Genomic DNA, 24,887 nt, shown 5'->3' on the forward strand with positions numbered 1-24,887 from the left:
GCGCTTCTCGACAGGACCAACACTCGCACCCACTTCAACGACAAACACTCTTCGGGCCCAACGCGACAAACTGAGAAGCCCACGATATGACTGTCGCGGTTACCGATACTGTCGACTTCAAGTGAAGCATGTAGTTCACGAGTTCCACTTCAAGGCTTCTAAGCTTAGTATAACACAGAAATAAAGTAATAGCTGGTGTCTGGCAAGTACAATACTCCAGGAGTACTATTTGTCAGGAATCTGACAGGCACTCAAAGCAAATTCGCTCCGGGTGCGCAACGCAAACGTACAAGCAAAATTGTTGTAATTCGTCGCTAACACACAGGACCGATCTACCTAGTAAAATATAAATGTGCTTCACAACTTTCTGTTGGAGAATAACGCGAGCGTTGATCCTGTCCTATTCACAAGCGAACAATATCGAGCAACGAATTCTCCACGAACTGGCGTCGAGCGAGGACAATCCTACGAAAGGATGGGATCACAACTTCGCTGAGCATGTTTTGCTTTGGCTGTTGCTGGGTCGTCGGCCCCACGAATTCACTCGGTTCCAGACGAATGTCGGAGCGAAATGCAGACACGCGTGGTGCTGCTTTACCTTCTGTAGTGCATTTGCTCATTACGAAGCACCCTGCTTCTCGCGTCATGTGCGTCCATGCCTCCGAGCCTGGTAGTCGAACGGTCCATTGAGCACGAGACTCCACCAACATCCCGCCCCCAGTTGGTGTTTGGAACTTCTTCAACACAGTGAGATCGTTGATATCGATCGTGCCTCCAGATGCAAGATGTAGAGTCAACTCAGAATCAATGGCGAATGAGTCCTTGGAGCGTCTGACCATGCGCGAGTGGTCTCCAGCGGGGAACTTGCCCGCTTCAACTAGTGCCCACATCGCAAACTCTGTGACATTCATTTCAAACGGCATCAATTCCATCAGCGAGAGCTGCAATGACCCCACCTGATCATCTTGAAAGTGAGTTTTGAGCAGCCCCAGTTCCATCGAGTCTGTCGAGGAGCTACCCACCCGCATCTTCATAAGCGCCTCACTCAGCTCGCCGACCCTCGCCTCCAATTTCCTCTCGAGCATGCCGACTATACTGGCATCAGTGAACCGAAGACTGCGCCCTGCGACTAACTCCACGCGAAGTGCTAGCTCAGGAGTCATAGCACCGTGGGCAAGACTGCTCATCTGCAGTTCTGCATTGTCTAGTGACGCTTGAAATGCCTCACATTGCTTCGTGGCTACCTGTACCAGCTTCTTCAGTCGCTTGTTTTCAGCTTCAGAAGCTTCTCTTCGCCGTTTTGCCACTAAGGCAGCCGCCCTAGACCGCACTTCATTACAGTTCATCTCGATAAGCTCCCCCGTGTCGTTTGTTGTCATACACTTCATCTCCATGAAGAGCAGGTGGTTCTCTAGTTCCTCGTGCTCTTGTTGCAGCGCTTCGATCTCTTCCTTCCTTCGGAGCCATGTCGATGCATTCAGTTGCGTAAGCGAACACGTAGTCGCCACTCCAACCATACTTCCTGAGGGTTACGTTCGACTTCACGCTTGTACTGTTGAGATTTCTTGATACTGTGCTTGTTCTCATTACAAATGCAACGAGTGTAACTGAACACGCCCAGAACCTAACGCTAGTTGCCATCAGGTCCTCAGAATTCGAGGTAAGGGGTGTATTTTTGTATTGAGAGATAAATTGCACGCGCACTTCTCGACGAAGACACCTGGGAACGGGTGAATGTGCTTCGTCGTCGCTTTATGGAGAAACGTGTCTGATACTGTAGAAAATCCTCCCCTGAATTTTGGAGACATACGCTTCGAGAAACGTTATTCGCTAGATTGGACTTAATTCCTCCAGGAGTTTGAAACTTCTTGATCGCAGTGTGCCCGTTGATATCGCTAGAGCCTCCAGATGCGAGACGCTGAGTCAACTCAAAATGAATTGCGAACGAAGTCTTGGAGCGTCTGAAGACGCACGAGTGGTCATCTTCGGGGAATCTGCTAGACTCTACAATCGCCCACATCGCCGACGACGTGACATGGCGTTCGAACGGCACCATCTCAATTCGCGAAAGCCGCACTGACCCCACGTTGGCGTGTTGAAAATGAGTCGTGAACTTTCCGGACTCCAGCGAGTTCGTCGAGCAGCTTTCCATCTTCAGCTTCTGAAGCGCCTCACTCAGCTCATCAACTCTTGCGTCGATTCTTCTCTCGAGCATGTCGAGTATGCTAGTCATCGCTGAACCGAAGAGTGTGGCCGGTTACTCGTTCCACGCGAAGAGCTGCTTCAGGTACCATAGTGCCAAGGACAAAACCACTTTTCTGACACTCTGTGCTTTCAAGCGTCATTCGGAATGCTTCGCATTGTTGAATAAAGTTCTGCACCCGTTTCTTGAGCCACTTGTTCTCATCTTCGGCGGCTTCTGTTCCCCGTTTTGACCGTATGGCAGCCGCCCTAGACCGCATTTCGGCTCGATAACTTCCCCGGTGCAGTTTGACATTATGCACTTCACCTCCATGAACAGCAGGCGGGTCTCCAGCTCCTCGCGTTCCCGGTTCAGTGCTTCGATCTCTCCCTTCCTCTGGCTCCACGTCAACTTCTTCATTGGTGTTGGCAAGTACAGTCTCGACGCCAAGCATGTTAGCTAGCCGGAAATAATTACTATTGTCTTGCGCGTGTACCGTGCTGATACTTCTTGACAGTGAAGTTGGTTGTGGGGTGAGCGCGCTCAGGACGTGAACAAACTGCCATAACTCAACGGAACTGTCTTGTGAAGTAGTCGTAAGCGCATGAACCGGTAGTATTTTTGTGTCGACAAAGAGATCACAGTCCAAATCGAATGAAAGCGTTCACTTCTTGACGATGGAGCAATGCTCACGTTGCTAGAAGCTACTGATACTTGATACTTGTGGTCCGAATGAGAACCGCAGCAACTTACCTTATTGATCATTATGTTTGCTGTTGCATTCACGATACCCTCCACCTGAATTCGAGACAGCCTTCGCCTGGCTTAGTTAGTCACCCTCGCTGAGAACACGGACCGTGTCGAACATCGTATTCTCCACGAATTGGTGCCGAGAAGCGGCGAGTCCTTTATAAGCCGGAATTAGCACCTCAATCTGAAGGTCTGTCGTCATCGGCTGGTGCTTGGTCGTATCTCCTACAAACTCGCTAGGACCGAAGCAGAGTTCCGAGCTAGATTGACACATTCCTGGCAGAGCGCAACCCGCAACGCAATACTCGCGGACGGCGAAACAACCCGACTCTCGTGCTACGTGAGTCCAAGAGCCCGAGTCCGGCAAATGCGCTGTCCATTCCGAGCACGACTCGATCAGAGTTCCGGTCCCCGCTGCTGTGTTGAACCGCTTTACCACACTTCGACCGGTGATATCGATGGTAGCCCCGGACTCGAGACGCAGCGAGAGGACAGAAATCAAAGCGTACACGTCGTCCGAGAGTCTAACCGCGCGCGAGTGCTCTCCTTCAGGGGACTTCCCCATTCCCACCATGTCCCACATCGCAGACAAAGACGCATCGCAGTCAAAGGGCAGCAACTCCATCCGCGACATCGCCACCGTCCCCATTGCACCGTTTGGGCATCGAGTCTCGAACATCCCCGGGTCCATCGAAGTGGTCGAGTTTTCCATCGCCATCATCCCGAACGCCTCGTCAAGCTCAAAGACCCTCGCGTCCACCCTCCTCTCCAGCATTTCCAGGACGCTACCGCCACTAAACCGGAGCTTGTGGCCCGCACCCATCTCCACGCGAAGAGCTCCGGATACCAAGTCGGCAGTTGCCAGCGTTGTCATTAGCGTCTCTCTCTGGTTTATATACTTGTGCACCTTTGCCTTCAGTCGCTGGTTCTCGTCTTCCGCAGCTCGTCTGCGCTGTCTCGCGAGCAACGCACTTGTCTTGGCCCTCAACTGGCCCAAGTCGACGCTGATGAACTCCGGTGAGCAGGTGGCAGTCACCCGCTTCATCTCCGAAAACAGCAGGCGGGTCTCCAGCTCCTCGCGCTCGTGGCGCAGAGCCTCGATCTCTCTCTTCCGACGTAGCCAAGTCGGCACCTTTTTAGGCTTGGGCTTGCTGACCCCATCGGTTGTCTTCGTCTTGCTGAGAGGCTTCATTACAATTGGATTTTGGCAGTGCGGTGATGGTGCGGCACCTCCAACGTAAACGTATGTCGGACTTCAATGGGCCGACACCGCGTGACGTTCGCCATGGACAGGTCGGACCACTCCGCGCCATCATCATCGGAGAGGTCTCACCATCAACACAATCAATCGGCATAGGCAGGGAGGGGGAAGACATGAACAGCCCCGCTACTAGCAGCGTCGTCGATGGGGAGAAGAACGCCGGCGCCGCCGGCAACCAGGACGAAGCGCGGTCCTACCTCATGCCGACGTCCGACGACGACCATGCAGCTGCAACACCGGAAAGAACACAAGTTGCAGCTGGGTGTAACGGCTCCTCGGTCTCCGCAAGTACAGGTACAGGTACCAGTATTACTAGTGTTAGTGCAAGCCCCGGTCCGTCCTTCTGGCCTGCGAATACCGATTTCATCAAGATGACGCCAAGCAGTAGAGTGAAGACCAAGAAGAAGCGAAGACGGGACCGCAACCGGCCGATCCACGAGATCCACCGCCTGCAGATTCAGGTAGAGGACATGGAGAGGCAGCTCAAGGTGCTGAGACCCAATGCCAGTCAAGACACGGACGAGCTGAAGGCTCTGAAGGACAAGAACAATGAGCTGAAGGAACAGCTGAAGAGGAGTCTGGAGAGCACGGCGGCAGTGGAGCAGTTGCTGCAGACGCAAGCGGACAAGCTCCTGCAGGCTCTGCCCAAGTCCCTGGCAGTGTTGGGCCAGAACTTGGTCTACGATGTGGAGGAGGACGACGCCGTGTTCCAAGTACTCGCGACGACAGTGGATAAACATTATTTGGATATGAACCACGCGTTCGAAACGGCCGGTTTGAGCGATGCGAAGTCGGAGATTTTCGACGCGTACGTGACCCCACCGAAGTCGAAATCAGAAGACACCGACAGTTTGCTGAAGACCAGAATGTGCGCGTTCCTGCCGTACGAGATGAAGCTGGTGGAGCAAGCAATGTGGCGCAGATTGGAGTGTGAATCGGCTATTTTGCCGGAGAATGTCGAGTCCAGCAGAGATCTGGTACGTATTTTTGGTGGGTATTAACCGAATGGTAAGTGCTGACGTTGATGTATGTTTGACAGGGTCTGCCGATGGGGTCGGCACATAATTTGATCGTTTCGAAGCGAGAAGTTCATCTGGACAATGTCTCGTTCACGATTCGACTGGCTCTCAAGGAATATGTTGAAGAAGATCGCTTGGTCTACGTGTGGGACGCCGTCGGCGACTGGCCTCGAGCAGAAGCGATACCTCACGTGTCGACTCGAGAATACGGATGGAGCTTCTTCATGCGAACAGATTGTCCAGACCTCTCGATTCTTAAGAGTTTCGTTCTGGTGACTACCACGTCAACGCCATCGGTGGATCCGGAGCTCGTCGAGCGTGTGATGCAACTTTATCGCCGAACGATCGAGTCGCGCTACCAAAAACTAGAGAACACACTGGTGGACGCGTCCATCTGCGCAAGGAAATCCACACCAGTGAGTAGTTGTTGTAAGAAGGACGCGGATCAAGTGAATAATTCCAGTAACTGAGATGCGATGGCGACCTCTTCGTATTGAAATATGCTAATAAATTGACTAGACGGTAGGTTGGATCCCACAACTTATTCTCTGCTATCTGGCGTTGGATGCCACGGAAAACCAACATGGCAGGTTTGGTAGTTGTGAACCCCTTCGCTGCATCGCCTTCAGTACACAACCAAGACTTTTAGAAGCGCTTGGTTTTAGACTTATCAGCAACCCGACAGACTATGGACCGGCACCTTTTTGAGTCTCCTTCACTCGCCGTCCAATGGGGCGTTGACTCACGATCACACTACGTAGAATCTCTTGTTGGAATTGATTCACAAGGGCTGCTTGCAAGCTTTTCGTCAGTCGTGCACATCACCTTCTTCAAAGCCTTGTTCTCATCTGAAACCAGCTTGTCATCCCTATCGGCGACGAATTTGCAGTACTGCAGCGTTGCTTCTTTGCCAATGATGCAAGCAGGCATTGGGGAAAAATGTGTTTCATTTTGGATATGGTTCAAAGTCATGACGTTCCTTGCTTGGAAAGCAACGTGCCCCCCCCCCCGCAGGGAATTGTTCGAGGACGTTGCGAAACAAATCCCAGGGGTCACATTCTTCTCGTAGGCAGCAACTGTCCTCGGCGTATTCAGAAAGCTGGTATTGCTACTTGAGCGTAGATAGTCAAAAATGCCTTCCGCATCAGGGAAAACCGTTGATCTATCGTTTACCGCGCAAGCTACCCGCGATAAACTCGCAACAGTGAAGTTTGAGGAGCGCGAGATCCGCGTGTTCTTCTTGCTCCCGTCACACCTACCTATGGATCTTCTTCTTCTGAGGTTTTCGCGGCGCTTGATCCGGATGCAAGGTTCCGAGAAAAGATTAAAAGCTGGTGTAAAAGGACCGCAGAATTGCTTTGTCGAGGATTGATCTATATCCAACCTCAGAGAATCAGGTTGAGAGCCCCTCTGAGAAGGAAACAGGGCTCGTCCAGCGTGCCCCACGGCCATCTTGGCCTCATACATACGCATTGAATTTAATATATTAAAAAGCCACTAAGCAAGTTATCCCTCCATTTAAAATACACACGGAAGTCCACCGTTTCAGGGCCCACACTAGGACTTCAGCGTTTTCACACTAGATTTTAATCCGCAACCAAATGATCCAGCTCGACTTCGACTGGTGTTTTTGACTCACCTGTTGGCGTTGTTACAGCTGACACTTGAAGGAAGGAATGGGAGAATCTCTCAATGCTCCTACTGGTGCTGGGGGGTTCGTGCTGAGTCCCATAGCGTGTTCTCCAGATACTGTCTCTCGAGGTCGATGTGATCCCGAACTGAATTCATCACAAGCTCAGGCGTAATGCCTTGCGGTAAATCCTGTCGAACGGATTCGCTTCGCACTGCTGCATTCAGTTGGCACCCGAACGCTTGAAGTGATTCGCACCCTGGCATCACACCAAGAGGAACGCGGCGAATCGCAAACCATATCGATTCTTGTGTCGAGAAGCTCCACGAACTGGATACCCCACGATACTCCGCGCTCGATTCCGCCAGGAAGACGAAGTGTTCAGGTACCACGAATCGCTTCACAACGGTGCAAGCGTCTACTGCTGCTATATCATTACTGCCAGCGAGAGGAAGCATGGAACGAGACTCGACACCGTGCGCGTTATCGGACCATCTCGACACTTTGGAAGCTTGTTTGGAGCGATATCCCCCTGCTTCGACGAGACTCCATACTCGTTCGTAGGTCTTGCCGCCATCGAAAGGAAGTACGCGAGTGAGTTTGTATTCCATCACTGCTGCTCCTGTGTCTCGACACCGAATTTGGACGTTCTCCTGGTCCATAATAGTTGACGTTTTCTGAAGCTCTTCCAAGATGGACGGAAACTCTTGGAAACGCAGGTCAACCCGAGCTTCGAGCGCAGTGAAAGAGCACCGCCTTTCCGTAGGCAATCGCTTCGCAGGGATGATCTGAGACGCAAACACGCTCGTCGATGCCATGGCATCTGTTAGCTGCTTGTTCAAGTCATTCACACTAGGCATTGCTGCTTGCAATCTTGATAAGCACAGCGCGTATCCACGGACTCGACGCTTTAGCGCTGCATTTTCGTCTTGCGCGGTCTTTGTCCGCATCTTCTCCCTTGTAGCAGCCAAGTTGTGGTCGACCTTTAAGCCGTGAGAGAATCGTTTGCACTTCCTCACTCGCTGTATCATCAGAGAATCGACCAACGTCTCCATTTCTTGTGCTTCCTGTCGAAGGGCTTGGAGTTCTTGCTTTCGTTTAAACCAAGTTTGGCTCGATTTCTTCTTGTGATTCTTCCTCGGTGTCTGCGATGCTCTTTCAGCCTCCACGTGCATAGCTCCATCTCGTTCTCTCTTCACGAGTGGAGCATTTCTCGACGCTAAATTCCACGGGGGCTGCTCCTTCGGCGCTTCAGCCTCCGAACGCTTCTCGTCCAACTCGCGCATGTCCGTCAGAAACATGTCCAATACGCGGCTGCATTCTGCAGTGCCCAGTGCTTGTTCTTCTGTCATTTTGACCTCTGCAAAACGACGTATGTGATCCCCTGCGATAATGGGAAAGTGAGCTTGCTACATGTACATGCATGTATTACGGTCGTGGTATTATGGCACATTTTGCCGGAGCAATCACATATGGAGAAAATCCAGTTCTCCCTGAAACTGTACGGTACAGGCGATGATACAGCGACACGCATGAGTTCATTCATCACTGTTATTACATGTAGTTTTATACATGTAATTTCAACTCTTCATAATCGCACGCACATTATTCTTCCAGACACCAACAGGGAGCAGGGAGGTTAAGTGTCTCTAGTTCTTCAATTATAAAAGAAAAACGTTGCGCCACCGCCAAAATCTTCTTTTAGTACTGGGTGATCAAATGCTGCTCGTTGTAAGACTAGAAGGTGATCCCACCATAAAATTAGCTGCGCTATTGCAGGATAATGGTTGAAGAGCAAGAGCAAACCTTTCACGTTTAGCAGGTTCTTTTGGGCACCTTCATCTTGCATTATTACCATCGGGCTAGTCATCTAATATATGACCCAGGATAAAAGAACATTTATATATATATCTTCAGGATTATGTTCGACCCGTCGCACCGCCAGTCCAAGTTTCATATTATGTATATAATATGTACTGTACTGTGGAAATTCGAGAAGAATACCTGCTGTAGCGTTCATGTGCGCGCACTCTGTCTTGAAGCGTGTCGTCTCGCGGCGCTTTACCAACGACAATAGCGTTTTGATAGTCTGGAAGATTTTCTGGGAAGGTGAGGGCATTTGCAGCGGCATGGATATCAACGAGACCAGTTGGGCTCGCAACCGACCGTATTCGGATGACGTAAGAACGGGTGCTTTGATGGAGGTGTGCACACGCCTTGTTTCCGTGCACGGCATTGCAACGGACGCTGAAGATGATGCGGTTAAGGCATTTCAGCTCATGCTCCAGGAATCGCTCGAAGAAGATGAACGCGAAGTTATAACCTCCCTAGGAAAACTACTGCGCAAAAGCTCTTGACTGTCTGTACGAAATCTACGAAATATATATGCTTGCACCTCACGGATATACTTTTTTGTTCTTTGCTATGAGCTACGCTGTGGCGTTTAATATTCTGAGCATTTTGATCAGATTGCCACTACCGCGGTAACATACATTTGACACCCAAGCTCCTGGATCGTGGACCTTGGCCAAAATGAACCCGGCGAATCCCGAACGATATCGATTCTTGTGTCGAGAAATTACAGATATCAGGGATTCCATGGCATTGCGCGCTTGATTATCTGCGTCGTTTGCCCCCACAACATGCGGGGCGGCGTGGGCGAAGATTCTGAAGCAGCTTCTTCCAACTGCGTGAATTTTCATACTCCATGTCCGGGTCGAATTTCACGACAGCTACGAGAGAAGGAGTTGTGGGCACAAAACTGCAGCTCGTTCATTTCACAGACCTTGTTATTTAATCGCACTGTGTGATTCGCACGTTACGCCAGTGCTTGACATAAATGCAGACACCTTACCCGCCGGGTTTTACGAGCAGGTCATACCTTAATTAATTGTCTTTCTCCCCGTTTGGTTTTCAGGCGTGTGTAGCCGCGAGCCTGGTGCAATTTGGCGACGGCCTTGAGCTGCGCATCCCAATTCCTGTCGAGGGACAAGCTTCCGACTGTCGGGCTCATCACGGCACAAGGTGGTATCGCTAACAGGCTGGATAAACCCCCACCATTGCTTCTGGGTTGGGACGCGGTCCTCCTCCACGAAATCGCAATTTTGGGCACGTCCTTAGTTTCAGTCGAGTAGACTTTGGGACTATTATGATTCCAGCTTGATGACCTCGCCGTTAGCTAGCTACTTGATCGATCGTGCAGAGTCCCACAGTGCGTTCTCCAGAACTTGCATCTTACGATTGAGATGATCTCGAACCGAGTTCATTACGAAGGCGAGCATTATGTCATCCGGTAATTTCGGTTGAACTGATTCGCTCCGCACTACTGCCCTCATTTCACACCGGAAGGTTTCAGTATATTCTCGCTTTAACAATCCACCAAGACGAACCCGGCGAATCGCGAGCTTGAGTCAAGAAACTCCGACCAATCGAGATCCCACGGTATTCCGTGCTTGACTTTGCCAGACAGACGAAGTTTTCAGGTGAGCTCAGCAACGATGCTGCTGTGGCGCAGAGCATGCGACGTCACGGACAAAGTGCATGAATAGGCAACACAGAAACTTTGAACTCCATCACAGCCGTGCCTGCACCTTCACCACAGCGCACTTGGAAGTCCTCCCGGTCGACAACCGCTGATGCATTTCGTAGTTCTTCTGAGGTGGACGGGAATCGTGGAAGAGTAGATCAATACGAGCAATCGAGTGCGTTGAAAGTGCTCAAGTTGCGCGACAGCCGTTGCTGAGCTGAAGTCACCACGGAATCAACAAACTGAGTAGCTGCCACAGCGTTCGCGACATGTTGGTTCAAGTTGGCCAGGGTGACCGCTTCTCGTATTCGGGTTAAGCACACAGCAAACGCCCGAACTCGATGCTTCAACACCGCATTATCGTCTTGAGCCTTCTTCGGCTGCATCTTCTCCCTCGTAGCAGCGCGTGTAGGCTCGAAAAGAGACTTAGGGGTCAGGGAGCTGTATCCGATCGCCTGCTTATTCTCCAGGAACTCAACTAGCGTCTCCATCTCTTGAGTTTATTGTTGAAGAGCTGAAAGCTCCTGCCTTCGTTTAAACCAAGTCTGACTCGACTTTTTCTTCGCCTATTTCTTCGGCCCTTCTCCTCCCTCCATCGACTGAGTAGACTGCACCACAATCCATCCCTCTGCAAGGGTACAGGAGGACGAACACGCAGCATACCGTTCAGCACAGCCACCCAGAAATTAAATGTCTGCATCAAAAACTCAGTGTCAAATACTTGTACGCTTTACTGTTATTACTAAGTAGTCTGGATAGTGGCGCTTCCTGCTTGCTTAATGTGACGGTTGACTTTGAAAATCACTTGCAACGTTGCGAGGCCCCAGAGCGTCGACGTTGTCTTTCCTCGCAGATTTTGAGAGAAAAATGTTCGAGTCTCCACCAAATGGAGGAATATTCGCACAAGGGTTATTGTGGACGCTCTGGCCTTACAGCAATGCATTTCGATTGACTTGAAATAGTTTCTTGTTGGCGATCAAATGATCTGCGTCGTCGTCCGCCATTTTCTGTCCTCTGGCGGTCTTGGATGCACGCAAGAGTGAATTTGTGTCCGATTTTATCTGCCCTCCTCTGCGAGGATGCGAGGATTTCGCTTGATCATGCTTTACCTTTCTACAGAGCAGGCCGTTGCGTTCTTCCTCTCCTGCATGATCCGATCGAGCGTTTGGTTTTCAAGCGTGTGCAGTCGAGAGATGATGAAGTCCTGGTACAATTTTGCCAGAGATCTGAGCTGTGCGTCGCAGCTCTCGTCGGGAGCCAAGCGTTCGACTGTCGGGTTCATCATGACGTAGTTTACACACAAACTAGTGTTGTCATTAACAGGTCGGATAAAGCCCCACCCTTGCTCGTGTGTGTTCGCAATGCGCATTGTTTCCATGTGCGGCCAGTCCCCGACAGAACTCCACACTTGGGCGACCCGGTCCTTCTCGATGAACTGCTTCATTACCGTCCGCATGGTGCAGACGTAGTCTCCCACCACCACTTCATACTTCTGAACAGCGATGCGAGACGCCAAACCAAGCGGCAGATCCTAGTTCCAAACCCACAAAAAGTAGCCGCGGTTAGCCATAAATCAAAAGCAGGCATCTTACTGAGGAACCTACGAGTTTGTTGGTAGCTTGCTTCGTCCTCAGCGTCGCTCTTTCATCGCTCTCAACACTTGTCCATAACGCGTTCACCAGAGCTTGGCTGGTGAACGGCGATAGAATCCGCGTGCGAGATTTCAGCAAGTGTCCGACTTGGCCGTTTACAGTACCCCTCGATTGGCAAATGTAGGCGTCGGTCACCTCCGAGTCACCCCCGTGGAGCCCCGCAAGGTGGAGAATGCGCCCCATGTTCCGGTATTGTTCATCTACATCATTCGCCATCCTTTTGAACAAATCGTCATCATGTGTTGCGTCAAACGCGAGGTTCCGAGCCATCGTGTTCATCGAGGGCGGCAGCATTTGGACGAGTTCGTCAACCTGCTTGCTCAGGTTCAGCTCGAGCGTGCGTGTGTCCTCGAGGCTCTGGCGCAGCAAAGACTTCAATTCGGCGTTCTGAACCATTGCACCAAAGCTGCTGCGTGCTGTCTCAGTAGCTCGGTTGAGTTGATTCTGAAGTTCTTGCTCAAGTTCCACAGCTTCCGCCTGCAGCCTCGCGATTTCGTGGCACGGTCGATTGCGGTCTCGCCGCCGTTTCTTCTTGGGCTTTTCAGCTCGCTCGTCTTCGTTCAGTAGCTCGAAACCTGCAGACAGGTTGTTTGACTCGTCCAACACGTCGTTCATGACTGAAAACATCGTGTCCTCGTCTAGTAACGGCGAGCAAAGTCCGTCACCACGAGGAGCTCTCTCCATCGTGGGTAGATGTCCAACTCGATGGTTATCACGACACGTGGACAGTGCAGGGCCTTGCCAGATGCCGGTCCCGCAAAGCATCAGCGACATTGATGTGATTGCTACATGGTGTACATGCCATCATCACCAGAAACGACTAGACCCCGACCAGAGTCGCTCAGTTTTGCTTTGGTATCAAAGGACACAAGTCGATATGGAAATGGAAGACGACGGAGACGTTGCACATGTTGTGGACTTGTTCCTAAAGGATATGGACGCGCTCGAGCGTCAACAAGGAATCCAGTCGAGGCAGCAGACATGCAATGCTGGTCGACCGCAGGTGAAAACCTGTGGTCAGAGGAGGATCCCGACATGGTTGAGAACGAAACGAGAGCTACAAGCTCTTCGGCAGCAGAGCGAGGAGATGGAGACCCGAGCAGTTTTTCTCAAGAGCCAGCAAGATAAACGATGCAGGCAGCTCGGGATCACGCCGGGTCGACTCGACAAACTTCACCAGAGCAAACTCATAGCAGACAGGGAGAAGCAGCTGCAGCGAGAAGCCGAAGAGAAGAACGAGGCTTTGAAACGCCAGCTACAGGCGTGCGCTCGAGTCTCAAGCGTATTAAAAAAAACGATCACGGCGCTGAGTGTGCAGAGAGAGGAGATTCTCGATGGTGTGGTGCCTATGCGCACGTCAATTGTTGCAACAGATATGGGCGTGCAGCGCCACCTCACGATCAGCAGCTTCAACACTTTTAAAATTCTCGAAGATCAGGTCGACGAACGTTTTCACAGCTTTCAGCCTCTTCTCGAGGAGATTCGTCAAGCCTCACTAACGCTGGATGAAGAACACGTGCAGACTTGTGGCGGAGAGGAAGACGCGATCTCTGCGATGGAGTACAAGTGCACTCGTCTACTGCCTTTCGATGCAAAAGTAACCCGAAAAGCAGCGTGGAGTATCATCGAGGAAGGCGGTGGCCCCCAGAAGCAGGTCTCGAATGTCATGAGGCGCTCTGAAGACGTCCACGCAGTCGATTCACGTTTCGCGCTGCCTCTGGGCCAAGGTACCATTGTGGCTATTGACGTTCACTGCGTAGTCAAACGCTTCGTGATTCCGCAAGGCTGCGTATTGCTGGCAGAGGCTTGCTCGGAGTGGTCAGCCTGCCACGGAGTATCAATTCTGTGGAGCCGCCAGTCTCGCGAGTCCATTTGGTGCGTACTTCGTGATATTTCTCTCGTTGCAGACTCTTTCGGCGCTCCTGGCTGTCAGATCAGCGCAAAAGCGCGGAGTGAAGCTGTGCAAAAGCCCCGTTCAAGCAGCAGTTCCCCAGACAAAGCCCCACTCTGCGCCGACAAAGACATTGTCTCCTCTTTCTCCGAGCTCGTGAGCTCCCAACGCCAGTGCCTGGAAAATATGCTCTGGGATTCGGTCCGCGGGGCCTCATCTACTCTACAAACGAATACTGTGCAATAATGAACAACATACATTGCGTTCCTCTTGCAGCAACGTCAACTTGTCCTCTTCGACTGGCAAAACCTGTCCAACTTCATCTATCCTCTGTCCCATCATAAAGTAACGGTCGTCATGACGCACTCTCCTAGCGCACGTGCGTCGCCTTCGCCGAGCTGTTGCTCCGCCTCCACGGCGTCTTCCTCGCCGCAGCCAATTGCATCAGCTAGCTCTGCGCCTTGTGCATCGATGCAGACCTCTCCGGCGTCCGAATTCGACCGGGAACTCTCTCAATCTCCAATGGCAAAAAAGTCTCCGATAAAAACACGCAAGCCCAAGTCGAGACGAGACCGCAACCGCCCCATCCACGAGATCGCGCGCCTCAAGCAGCAGATTCCAGTGCTGGAGAGCGAAGTCCGCGCGCTCTGGGCCAGAGCCGATGAAATGCAGCGCCAGGAGCTTCGGGCCAGAGCTGAAAACCTGCAGCTCCGCAGCAAGTTAAAACGTAGCGTGGCCCAAGTCAACCTACTGGAGAGCAAGCTGCAGCTCTACCAGAGCCAAAAGCAGACAGTGGAGGCCTCCATGCTGCCACGTCTAGGAGCGGTGGGTCGCAATCTGCCCTATGATGCTCTAAAAGACGCGCAGATTCTGCAGATGCTGAGTAGAAGTGTCGACGAGAACTACAGCAAGGTGCAGCAGGTTTACCAGGCTGCGGATTTGGAGGAGGTGGGAACAGAGATGAGTGAGACGAAGGTGCTGGAGGCCAAGGATGGCAGTGTATTGCAAATCAGGTCGGTGGCGCTGTCGCCTTTTGACCTGGACACGGTGCTGGAGGCTATGTGGACGGCGCTGGAGGAACAAACGGTGCTGAAGGACCGAGAGTGCACGGATATTGTACGTGGAATTGCTTTGTTCGTTTGTTGGGGATAGTTGGGTGCTTAATCGTGCATTTTGTTGCAGGGCTTGGAGTTGGGGGAAGCGAGACGCGTAATTGTTTTGAAGCGTGAGATTGTGTTGAGAGGGGGTGATAATGGAGAAGAGGACGCGGCGATGCTATCGTGCACGATTCGACTGGTGCTCAAGAAATTCGTGGAGTCTGGTCGGGAGATTCACGTTTGGGACGCGTTCGGGGATTGGTCTCAAGCGGTAACGACGCGGGAGTATGGATGGGGTATCATGGCCCCGCTCGATGTGAAGATGGATGCCGGAAACATTACGTCCGTAAAGAATTGCATCTTCATGACGTCTTCGACGTTATCAGGAGAGGAGATGAATGGTGTCGATCAAGCGGCTCAACACTCGGTGACCAGGTTGTACAAGCTGATCGTGGAGGACCGGCGGCGAGTAATCGAAAACATCCTGCTGGACCAAGCTCGTGCATAGCTCAACACCTTTTACAAATCGATGTATCTACGTGCTGTAGTAGAATTGAAGAATGCGTGGTAAGTAGTCGGGAATTCTAAAACTATTGGATTAAATGTAATGATCCGCTTTCACGGTCAATCAGCTTCGAGCTACCTAACACCATCGTCTGTACTACGCAGGATTGACAGCTGGTTCAAGTGTTTGATGTTGCGCAACCTTTTGTTGACTGAAGCCAGCGCTGCCTCCTTCGATCGATTCGTGTCCACCAACAAAGATGTAAGGCTTAGCTGGATCTGAAATCTTTTGGTGCATTCGGCAGTAGTTCTGGCTCACGGACGCGCCCAGAGGGTCCATTGGTGACGGCGAAATGACAGTCCAGCTGCAGTCTTCAAATTGGAAACCTTCATCTCGAAAAGTCCAAAGTGTTGCTCCAAGCAAAATAGTTCGATCGCCTTCCTCAAATCGCCGAAGACGCTGACGCCGTCAACGCGTTGGGCCCCATCCAGCAGTGCTACCACGCCGTTCACTTGGTCCGGCGTACACTTTTTCTTGCGAATCTGTACGATGAATTTTTGGTAAGTATTCGCATTATCAAAAATGCCATTCACCACACACGCTGCACTTACTCTGCAAAATGAAGACTTCGTTGTATCTCTGTCTGTCGCGGTCACATAACTTCACAAAATATCACTTGCTACCTGGCTCGAGCAAGCCATGGGTGTCGCTAACGATGTCTCGACGCAGATCCCCACATACTCTTTCTGGGCTGCTGGCTGCAAAAAGCAAGAGTGGAGCAATCGTTTAGTGCTGGAAGCACGTTGTCCACTTCGAGCCGCATAGTTTCAACACTATGCGACAGTTCTGCGAAACTGGAAGCGTTGAAGTCGAGTTGAATGGCATCTCGGCCGGCAGTAGGTTGATCTCGGAACACGACTTCTATTCCCTGTCCGTACGACAACCAGCGGCATGACTCATGAGTACTAACAATTTCATAGGTACTAGGTTACACAGCCATACCTCTAGTACGTTGCGCTTATTGAGCAGATCGCCCACGGACCTATGCACTTGCGCCTGACTTTCCAGAATCGACTTCAACTTCCGATTCAGACGTTCCGAGCGCTGGCGCTCTTCGCACGCTATCAGCGCTGCTTTCTGCCAATTATTGTCATCTACTGAGTCTGATACTGACATCATCTCCATCCTCTTGTGACGGAGCTGCTTCAGCTCTGCCAAATGATTCTGGAGTAGCTGAAGTTGCGATCGAAGGCCGTGGAGCTCGGCTCTCTTGCGGCGCTGTAGATCGGTCGAGTATGGAACAAATCGGTCTTGAAGTTTTTCCTTCTCCACCTTCTGTTGCTGCCTCAGCTGCACTGTTGTTCTTGAATTCAACTCTTTACAACCGCCAGTGACGAGTATGCCCACCTCTGGTTTGCCCTCGATTTTCTCTCCAGACGAGCTGTCACGGAAGTCGCTTTCGCAGCTATCCAAGGTATCCAGGAACGCCAGCACTTCGTTCAGCGATGTCCCGGCCCTCTGAGAGATGGGCTTCTTCATCGTTCGGTGGTTATTGCGCCTTGAATTGATTTATGCTGGGCAATTGATGGTGAGTCTCAGTCAGGATTATGCAGTCGGTCAGATTACATGCACACAGGTTTCAGTCGTAGGATACTTTTGTATGTGCCGTGCCCGCAACGAATTCTGTGCGGACACAAGGGGACACGAAGTATTTACCATTCACAGGTGTCCCGCCGGATAAACGGCGCTGAAAACTTATCGGCGATGAGTACCTTGTTCTGTCCAACCTAACACGACACATATTTCGATGCATGTACATTGCATGATGATGCCTTTGCTTGACAAGCGTAAACATGGTCAATTTGAACCAATAACAAGAAACGCATGAATGACAACCGCATGGAGGCCTACCATTATTGGTTAGGAAATGGGCACTCGACGCTAATTGTTGACACTATTCCGTGACAGCTCTCTGATTTCCTCCACGTGATCACCATCTCCGGCTACGCCTGTACACACCAGCAGTTATTGTCTAGCCTCCGAAGTTGAAGTGGAAGGTACGTCCACCCTGCTGGAAAAAGTGGGCATTGCTGAAGGGGTTGCCGCGGTATTGCTGTTGCTGCTGCTGCGGGTTGCCTGATACGTCCTCGCCGCGGTCGTACATTGCACGGGTTTCCTCGTTGGACAGAATTTCGTACGCCTCCGCGATATCGTGGAACCGTTTTTCGACTTCCTCGCGCTCTGCTTCATCCTTGTCAGTGTGCTTGTCTGGATGCCATTCAAGAGCCTGCTTTCGGTATGCCTTCTTGATCTCCTTCGCTTCTGAGTTGCGTGGCACGCCCAGAATTTTGTAGTAATTCTTGGTCTTGCTTTGCTTGAGAGCCGCTTCGGCTTGGGCCACCTTCTCCTTGAAGTCGTGATTCGAGTCATCCAACTCCAAGGCTCGGTTCGCTGATCGTACGGCCTCTTCGTATAGTTCGAGCCCGATCTGCGCTTCGCTCAGCTTGGCAAATGCCTGGGCGTAGCTGTCGTCAATCTCCACAGCCTTCCCACAAGCATCGCGCGCCTCTGAGAAGTGCTTCAGATGCAGCTCGCTAGTGCAGAGTTGCAGGTAGAACTCTTTGTTCATGACCGCGTGCTCGGGGTCCACCTCCAGCGCCGACTGCCAGTCTTCCACGGCCTCCGCGTGCGCTCCGCGCTGCATCGCGTCCTCCGCCCTGTTCACGTACTTGAGCACCTTCTTCAGCCTCCTGTACAGCGTCTTGATACCCTTGTGCTCCGGGTCCGAGTGCAGGCCCTGTCGATAGTGTGACTGCGCCGCTTCCAGCGACTGCTTGTCTCCGAGCGAGTACAGCACTTCTCCGCGCATCTGCAGCGCGATCAGGTTCGACGGGTCCAGCTTGAGAATCGTGCCGAGGTCCGCAATGGCGTCGTACGGGTTCTGCAGCGACACGCTCAGCTGCGCGCGTTCCAGCAGCAGCGGCACACTCGAGATGGCCGAGCCTTCCAGCACCTGCGTCAGGTACGTGTACGCCGCCTGGTAGTCTCCGCGACTGTGCGCGCGCTCTGCCTCGTCAATATACGCCGCACACTCCCTGCTCTTGTCCAGTTGCTCCGCGCCCGCCGCATCCTTCGGGTACAACCTAAAAAAAAATGAAAAAAAATGAAAAAATAAGCATCAAATGCAAAAAAAAAAAAAACTGCAGCGTGCATGCCGCCTACTCCACGAGGTGCTGGAAGTCCTGCGAGGCCTCGGCGCACTGGCCCAGCATCATGAGCAGCTTGCCGCGCTGCAGCAAGCCCTGCTTGTACTTGGGGTTCACGTCCAGCGACGACGACAGGTCCGCCAGCGCGTGCGAGTACTTGCGCTCGCTCAGGTAGGCGCGGAAGCGCTTGTACAGGTTGCGCTCGTTCTTGGGCTCCAGCTCGATGAGCTTGGACAGCAGCGAGATGGCCTGCAGCAAATAAAAAAACAATAAAAAAAAACTTTTTTTAGTATTATTCTGCCCTAAAGAGCGGTAATACACAGCGTTCCGCACCGTCTTCATGTCGCCGCCGGCGAAGGCGTTGTCCGCCGCCACGCGCACCTTGGCCACGTTGTCCTGGCTGGCCTCCGCGTGCTGAATAGCGGCAGATATGGCACAATTTAACGGATTATTTCGTGTCAGAAGCTGGAAAAACGAGGGTATCTCGGCGTGTGGGAGGAATTTAACCGCGCGCGTTGCTGGGGTAGGTGCGCGTGTAGCAGACACGTACGTTGACGGCGCAGACGGCGACGACGGCCGTCGCCAGGAGCCCCAGGACGCGCATGACTCGAGAGTTTGTCTTGTCGACGCGTCGAGCTGTGATTGAAATCCTAAAGTGGCTCATGAAGGCCCCGATGACTTGGGGTTTGTATGGACTTAATTTCGGATCTATTTTCGGATCTGTAGTTCCACGTGTCCACACTTCGACCTATCTACGGCTGTACGATTTCTTGGGATTTCGACTGGCAGAGTTGCTAGCGTCGCGTTCTCGAAAGTGTATTCGACAACGGGAGTAAATGTTGCAGCACCGCTAGAGCTAGTGTGTTGCTCGCTGCAAATTCGAAAGTGAGAGGAAATGTTAAATGCAGGCACTGCAGCCGATATGCATCTGTGATCTCCATGTACCGGTATCCAAAAGTTAGCGTGAAACTCAACACCCAACTACAAGGATGAATGACGACAAGAAGTGCCTTTGATGAAGTAGCGAGAGAGATCTTCAGCTGAGGCGAAATAGCGCTCGTGAATCCGTCGCGGTCATGTGGACAAGGGCGGAATCTGAATATATTGATGGTCTTCGTCATGCGAGGCAAGTAGCATAACAAAACGAGGACAAATAGAGATGTCAAGCCATTGCGATGGTGCACGTACGCTGCTCGGATACAACTGAACAAGTTTCTTGGTGGCTTGGAATAGTGTAAGTCCTTGAGTCAGTCTAGGCTTCCGAAAAGGGCATCGTAAGCCATGCTAATTGCTTTGCATCACGTTTCTTGAGTATTCAATATGTTGTTGTTGCACCAGAGAGAAGAAGAAAAACAGTGAAGTGGTAGGCGACCAAAGTCCAAAGTAGGTCATTATCTTGCAAGGTTTATCACACATACTACTCAACTGTAGCACGAGAAGGAAAATCCCAGACAGAATTTTTTTTTTCGTATCCTAGGCAGGTCGAGTCTTAACCAGCCGAGACAAAATGGCTTCCCGATGCACTCTTACAGCTTCTTGCACTTGCCGATGTTCCGCACCGTCAATTTCCAGTCCTGGAAGCAATTGCCGTTGCCGAACTCGCATTTTGAGGGCCAATCTCCTTGTAACAGCATGTTACCGTGTCACTGTGTATATTCGGTCTTTGGTGCCCACTTCCGATTTTTTCCCGTCCAACCCACTGGGCCCTTCGCTGTCTTAGTTTTTCAGCACGTCGATCAGCCTTGATCGATTCATCGAAGCCCACCCAAGACTCTTCACCATTATACGCCTCTCCTTATTTACCTCCACTTTTAGTTGCCTGACGGGGGTGCCTTGCCTGCATGATTAGTGTACTATTCTGAGAATTTGGGAAGTCTACAGTAGACAATTCCGGTTATTGAATTGACAACGAATGCTGCGTTTCTTCTTGCAAACGATGACTGGTATAATAGTTTCGATCTAACTGTGTCCATCCTCGTTCTCAGATTCGAAAACGATGGAGTCATTCCAATAAAACAAAAAAAAAGTAGTAGTTTTTGTACTGCACACGACCGCTACCTCCAGCAGGTCACCCGCGAGCGTGTATGGCTCAACCCTCCGTTGGCTCTAAACTGCCAGCAAGCTCCACCTCAACCACCTCATTTCTGCCGGTAACAGTCACTGGATCTCCGTCTGCAGTCCGGACTGCAGCGCTTCCTTGAGCATCTCGAGCGTGTCTGCCTTGGCGGCGGCCTGCTCGCTCTCGTGCTGGCACTTCTCCAGCTGCGCCTTGGTGAAGAGCTCTGGGTTCGAGTCTTTCTCCTCGTCCAGCGCCCTCAGCACCTGCAGCGGGATGTCCGCGTGGTAGTCGGCGGCCGCCGCGTCCGCCGCCTTGAGCAGCTCCACGTAGCGCGCGGCCTTGTCGCTGAGGAAGCCCAGCTGGTCCGGCCGGAAGTCCGCCGCGCCGTCCGCCAGCTGGTCCAGCGTCCGCACGACGTCCACCAGCGTCTCCAGCAGCTTGGGCGGCAGGTGCTTCACCACGTCATCACGGGGCAGCGCCGGGCCCTGCCCGAAGGCCGCGGGTCCGCCACGGCCCACGGGTACCAGCTGCGGCTTGGCGGCCCGGGCCCGACCCGGGCCCGCGACGGTGGACGGCGTCTTGGGCCGCGGAGGGGACCCGCTGGGCGTGAAGGGCGCCAGGTACGGGCTGGCGCCGACCTGCGCGCGCCGCTCCTGCGGCTCTGAGGCCGCGCCCAGCGGCGTGGGCTGCTGCGACGAGCCCGTCGCGGCCGCGCCGGAACCTTCGGAGCGGCCCGAGGGCGGCAGGTCCGCCAGGAACTGGTCCGGCTCGGCCTCCACGTCGTCGTCCTCGATCACCTTGGGCGCGTCCATGTTTGAGAGAAAGAAAGAAACGGTTTTTTATTTTTTTATTTCCGACGGACAAAACGTGAAATTATTTGGAAGGTTTTACTTGTTATTTGTATGGACGCAGCAGCTGGGTACGCACGTTATGACACATGCATACCTGTTTTTTTTTTGCAAAAACAACAGGGAATCAATCGACAAGGGATGATTAAAGTCATGAAACGAGTATTAACTGTCCTAAGGGGGCGATAAGGATTCAAGGAAGACTAGTATGCTTAAAAGAGAGGAGAGGGACGCCAGGGGCAAGTAATGGGCACCAAGTGAGCTGGAGCCGATTCTGCCATATTCACACCGCATCGACGACTTGGCCGCCTCCAGCGTACTTTACGTACTTCTTTCTGTAAGGTGCTACAAACTGTCTAGAGAGAGATACATCCCTGAAAAGCGAATGTAGTGCGTTCACGTGTTTCACATTGTGTCCAAACTAGTTTTTTTTTTTCTCACGACGACGTGGGTCCCCAAATCTTGCCGTCGATTTCAACAATGCTCGCTTTTTATGGACCTGTGTTTGCCACCAGTAGAATCAGCGTCGCCTCCGCTGTATGTGCCTGTGCCTCGATGACCGCAGACTCCATCTACTCGATCGTAGGGGGGATTGCGGTGGTGAATCGATCGCGGTCGTGTGGGCGCGTGAAGTCAGTGTTGGGGCCGGTGGGGATGATCCCGAACGTGTTCAAGTGCGTGTGAGAACCGTAGTAGTGGGTCTTGATGTGCGGCATGTTGACGGTCGCTGCCATGCGAGGCAGCTGGAAGATGTCCCGGGCGTACTGTTCAAATGCACACAATGGCTGTTAGTCATGTGGTCGAAACATAGTGTGAAGCACGAGCAATATGACGAGAGGCACGCACGTTGCTGAGGTTCGGATATTGCTCGATGAGCTTCTTGTTGGCCTTGAAGTGGACTGCATACACCTCATCGAAGCGGACGAGCGTCGGGAAAAACTTGAGATCAGCTTCCGTGAACCGGTCGCCGGCGAGGTAGCGGTGCTCCGACAACATCTTGTCTGCGCGATCCAGGCCGGCGAACAAGTTAGCGACGGCGGCGTCGTAGAGCTCCTGCGACCCAGCGAAACCACACTTGTACACGCCGTGGCTGACGTCGTTGTAGATCCAGTCGTTGATCTCGTCGATCTCCGAGCGCAGATCTTCGGGGTACAGGTCCAGCTTGGAAGGCACCAGATCATTGAACGCACTGTTGAACATGCGCACGATGTCCGCGGAGTCGTTCGAGACGATGGTGTTTTTCTTCTTGTCCCAGAGCAAAGGCACCGAGTAGGTTGTCTTCTCCGAAGTGCATTTCTCGTACAAGTCTCGGAGGAAGCGCGCGTTGTTCACCGTGTCGGGGGTGCAGTCCTTAGACGAGTACGACCCAAAACCGGTTGGTCCAGTGAGAAAAGGCGTAGTCGCGGGGTCCACGAAAGTCCACCCGGTGTGGGTATCCTCCTCGTCGTTCGGCCGCGTGCGCTGCATCAACGGGTGCACGACAGATAGCCCGATGATGCCGTCCAACCCTTTCAGGTACATCGCGCTCAGACAGCGCGAAGCCCATGGGCATGCGTACGAGACGTACAGGTGGTATCTGTCCTTCTCTGCAGGGGAGCGACATGAAGATGATGTTGATGATGATGATGTACGTGTTTGCGTAATGAAGATGATCAGCTCAAGTTAACGCCGTGGTATGAATTCCAAACAACTTACCAGCAGGGAACGCAGCGTCGCTGCTGCGCTCGATGAAGTTGCGGAATTTGCTCGCAGGCTTGTTCTGCGCTTTTGCTGATTTGAAGACCGACATGAGTAGGTTGGTTGGTGGTTTGCAGGGGTTGCTTGGGTTGCTGGTGGTATCTTTGTTTGTGTGGTGCAGTTGGTGGCGGTGCAATCAATGGTGTAGCTGATTGGTAGAAACAGTAGCCAATAGGATGTACATGCAAGAACGAGAGCGATGGTAATCACCTCGTCGATGGCAATCACACCCGTTGATGGTAATCAACTCAGCGTTGTTCACGTAATCAACGTTTTCAATGGTTAGAAAATAATTGCGACGGTTTTGACACACAATTCAGCGCATCGTTGTCGTTTACAGTAAAAGATTCATCCGATGAGAGGCTCCATCCAGCCATCGCTCGTGGTCAGTGGTACTGCCACCGGCCACTAGACTAGCGCTGGAGTTTCCCGCCCCATCACGGGGGGAGAAGAAGACTGCCGTCGATCGTTCAAGCACAGCGGCGAACCTGCAGTCGGTTCTCTACGAACAGTGTTGGAGCATCGCGCCTCGGAGTCCCCAATCCACCGCGAAGACAAGACAGAGTCAGTCGAGCCGCATGCAGTCTCCCCTAGTGTGGCTGGCGTGCAGCAACGTTCGACGCGGCTGCCTTCACCATCGTCCCAGCGGTCTCCCGCTCGACGTCCCGGTCGTTCTGATTATCCTGTATGGGAACACGCTGTGAGGGAGATCAAAACCAACGGGAAAATTGTTGTCAAATACAGGTTCTGTGACCGACGTTTTAACACTGGCCAGCCCGGACGCTTCATGACCCCCATCTAGTTGTGTGCAAGAAGGCGCCCATCCGCATTGACACACAATTGCCGTCGCGCCACAGGCTCGCTCTGCTCTATTTTAACGAATCCCGGCGTAGTAATTGTGGCGATGCGGGTTCCTAAATCAGATAGTAGCCGCGAGGCTAGACCTTGCTCTCAGATCATTCAACCCAGAATCTGAGCCCAAGTCTCAAATCCCAGGCTGGGCAAGGCGTGTGATCCTCGCCCTTGCAACCCCTTGTCTAGGTTCTTCCTAAGGCTACGCTGTGAGCCCAGACTTCCATCGACAACACCACATGCCTCCGAACCCGAGAATTTCCAGTCGGTCCCAGACGAAGCTTGATCCTCGCGTGAAAGGACGTGCGAAGTCTGCTGTGCCCCATCTTTTTAAATGAATATATACACGTAACCTCAGCATACACTTAGCTCACTCCGCTTTATCAGGCCCTTGGACTCTGGGCCTTAACAACCTCTTCCTCTCCGGCTCCGAGTCGCTTCCAGTCACAACACCCCCTCCAGCGGCTCAGACTGAGAGCCGCACAACAGGTCTTCACTCGCCCTCAGACCTAAGAGTGGCCGCGAGAATTTGTTCGGCTTGAACCTGTCTTGATCCAGTGTTCTCACGCTGCACCCTGGGACTTCCGCGCACCACGCCTTGATATAGGCGACAGAGCGAAGCTGGGAACCACTATCCCAGGTTAATCGCGCCACACAGATACCACCAGCAAC

The 24,887-nt window shown here is 52.4% G+C and overlaps 9 protein-coding genes across 9 annotated transcripts; 2 read left to right on the top strand and 7 right to left on the bottom strand.

Moving 5' to 3' along the window:
* Positions 1–404: 404 nt before the first annotated feature.
* Positions 405–1,517, bottom strand: IUM83_01306 (uncharacterized protein; the record flags this gene model as incomplete). The annotated part of the gene is made up of 1 exon (XM_067925150.1): positions 405–1,517. One exon carries the CDS (start codon positions 1,515–1,517, stop codon positions 405–407), a length of 1,113 nt encoding a protein of 370 aa, XP_067797312.1.
* Positions 1,518–3,011: 1,494 nt separating this feature from the next.
* Positions 3,012–4,124, bottom strand: IUM83_01307 (uncharacterized protein; the record flags this gene model as incomplete). Its single annotated transcript, XM_067925151.1, has 1 exon — positions 3,012–4,124. One exon carries the CDS (start codon positions 4,122–4,124, stop codon positions 3,012–3,014), a length of 1,113 nt encoding a protein of 370 aa, XP_067797084.1.
* A 182-nt stretch (positions 4,125–4,306) lies between these two features.
* IUM83_01308 (uncharacterized protein) lies at positions 4,307–5,682 on the top strand (the record flags this gene model as incomplete). The annotated part of the gene is made up of 2 exons (XM_067925152.1): positions 4,307–5,170; positions 5,233–5,682. The coding sequence occupies 2 exons, from the start codon at positions 4,307–4,309 to the stop codon at positions 5,680–5,682; spliced, it is 1,314 nt and encodes a 437-aa protein (XP_067797349.1).
* Positions 5,683–11,473: 5,791 nt separating this feature from the next.
* IUM83_01309 (uncharacterized protein) lies at positions 11,474–12,704 on the bottom strand (the record flags this gene model as incomplete). The annotated part of the gene is made up of 2 exons (XM_067925153.1): positions 11,474–11,899; positions 11,973–12,704. The coding sequence occupies 2 exons, from the start codon at positions 12,702–12,704 to the stop codon at positions 11,474–11,476; spliced, it is 1,158 nt and encodes a 385-aa protein (XP_067797350.1).
* A 1,678-nt stretch (positions 12,705–14,382) lies between these two features.
* IUM83_01310 (uncharacterized protein) lies at positions 14,383–15,516 on the top strand (the record flags this gene model as incomplete). Its single annotated transcript, XM_067925154.1, has 2 exons — positions 14,383–15,027; positions 15,094–15,516. The coding sequence occupies 2 exons, from the start codon at positions 14,383–14,385 to the stop codon at positions 15,514–15,516; spliced, it is 1,068 nt and encodes a 355-aa protein (XP_067797226.1).
* Positions 15,517–15,827: 311 nt separating this feature from the next.
* On the bottom strand, positions 15,828–17,052 carry IUM83_01311 (uncharacterized protein; the record flags this gene model as incomplete). The annotated part of the gene is made up of 4 exons (XM_067925155.1): positions 15,828–16,055; positions 16,125–16,156; positions 16,255–16,441; positions 16,516–17,052. 4 exons carry the CDS (start codon positions 17,050–17,052, stop codon positions 15,828–15,830), a joined length of 984 nt encoding a protein of 327 aa, XP_067797270.1.
* Positions 17,053–17,545: 493 nt separating this feature from the next.
* IUM83_01312 (DnaJ subfamily C member 3) lies at positions 17,546–19,323 on the bottom strand (the record flags this gene model as incomplete). The annotated part of the gene is made up of 4 exons (XM_067925156.1): positions 17,546–18,656; positions 18,736–18,968; positions 19,053–19,133; positions 19,270–19,323. 4 exons carry the CDS (start codon positions 19,321–19,323, stop codon positions 17,546–17,548), a joined length of 1,479 nt encoding a protein of 492 aa, XP_067797272.1.
* Positions 19,324–20,876: 1,553 nt separating this feature from the next.
* On the bottom strand, positions 20,877–21,590 carry IUM83_01313 (Mediator of RNA polymerase II transcription subunit 10; the record flags this gene model as incomplete). Its single annotated transcript, XM_067925157.1, has 1 exon — positions 20,877–21,590. One exon carries the CDS (start codon positions 21,588–21,590, stop codon positions 20,877–20,879), a length of 714 nt encoding a protein of 237 aa, XP_067797271.1.
* Positions 21,591–22,198: 608 nt separating this feature from the next.
* On the bottom strand, positions 22,199–23,415 carry IUM83_01314 (Glutathionyl-hydroquinone reductase YqjG; the record flags this gene model as incomplete). Its single annotated transcript, XM_067925158.1, has 3 exons — positions 22,199–22,390; positions 22,473–23,212; positions 23,322–23,415. The coding sequence occupies 3 exons, from the start codon at positions 23,413–23,415 to the stop codon at positions 22,199–22,201; spliced, it is 1,026 nt and encodes a 341-aa protein (XP_067797675.1).
* Between the last annotated feature and the right edge of the window lie 1,472 nt (positions 23,416–24,887).

The sequence above is a fragment of the Phytophthora cinnamomi genome (assembly GCF_018691715.1).
Source record: "Phytophthora cinnamomi strain GKB4 chromosome Unknown Contig14, whole genome shotgun sequence".
NCBI lineage: Eukaryota > Oomycota > Peronosporomycetes > Peronosporales > Peronosporaceae > Phytophthora > Phytophthora cinnamomi.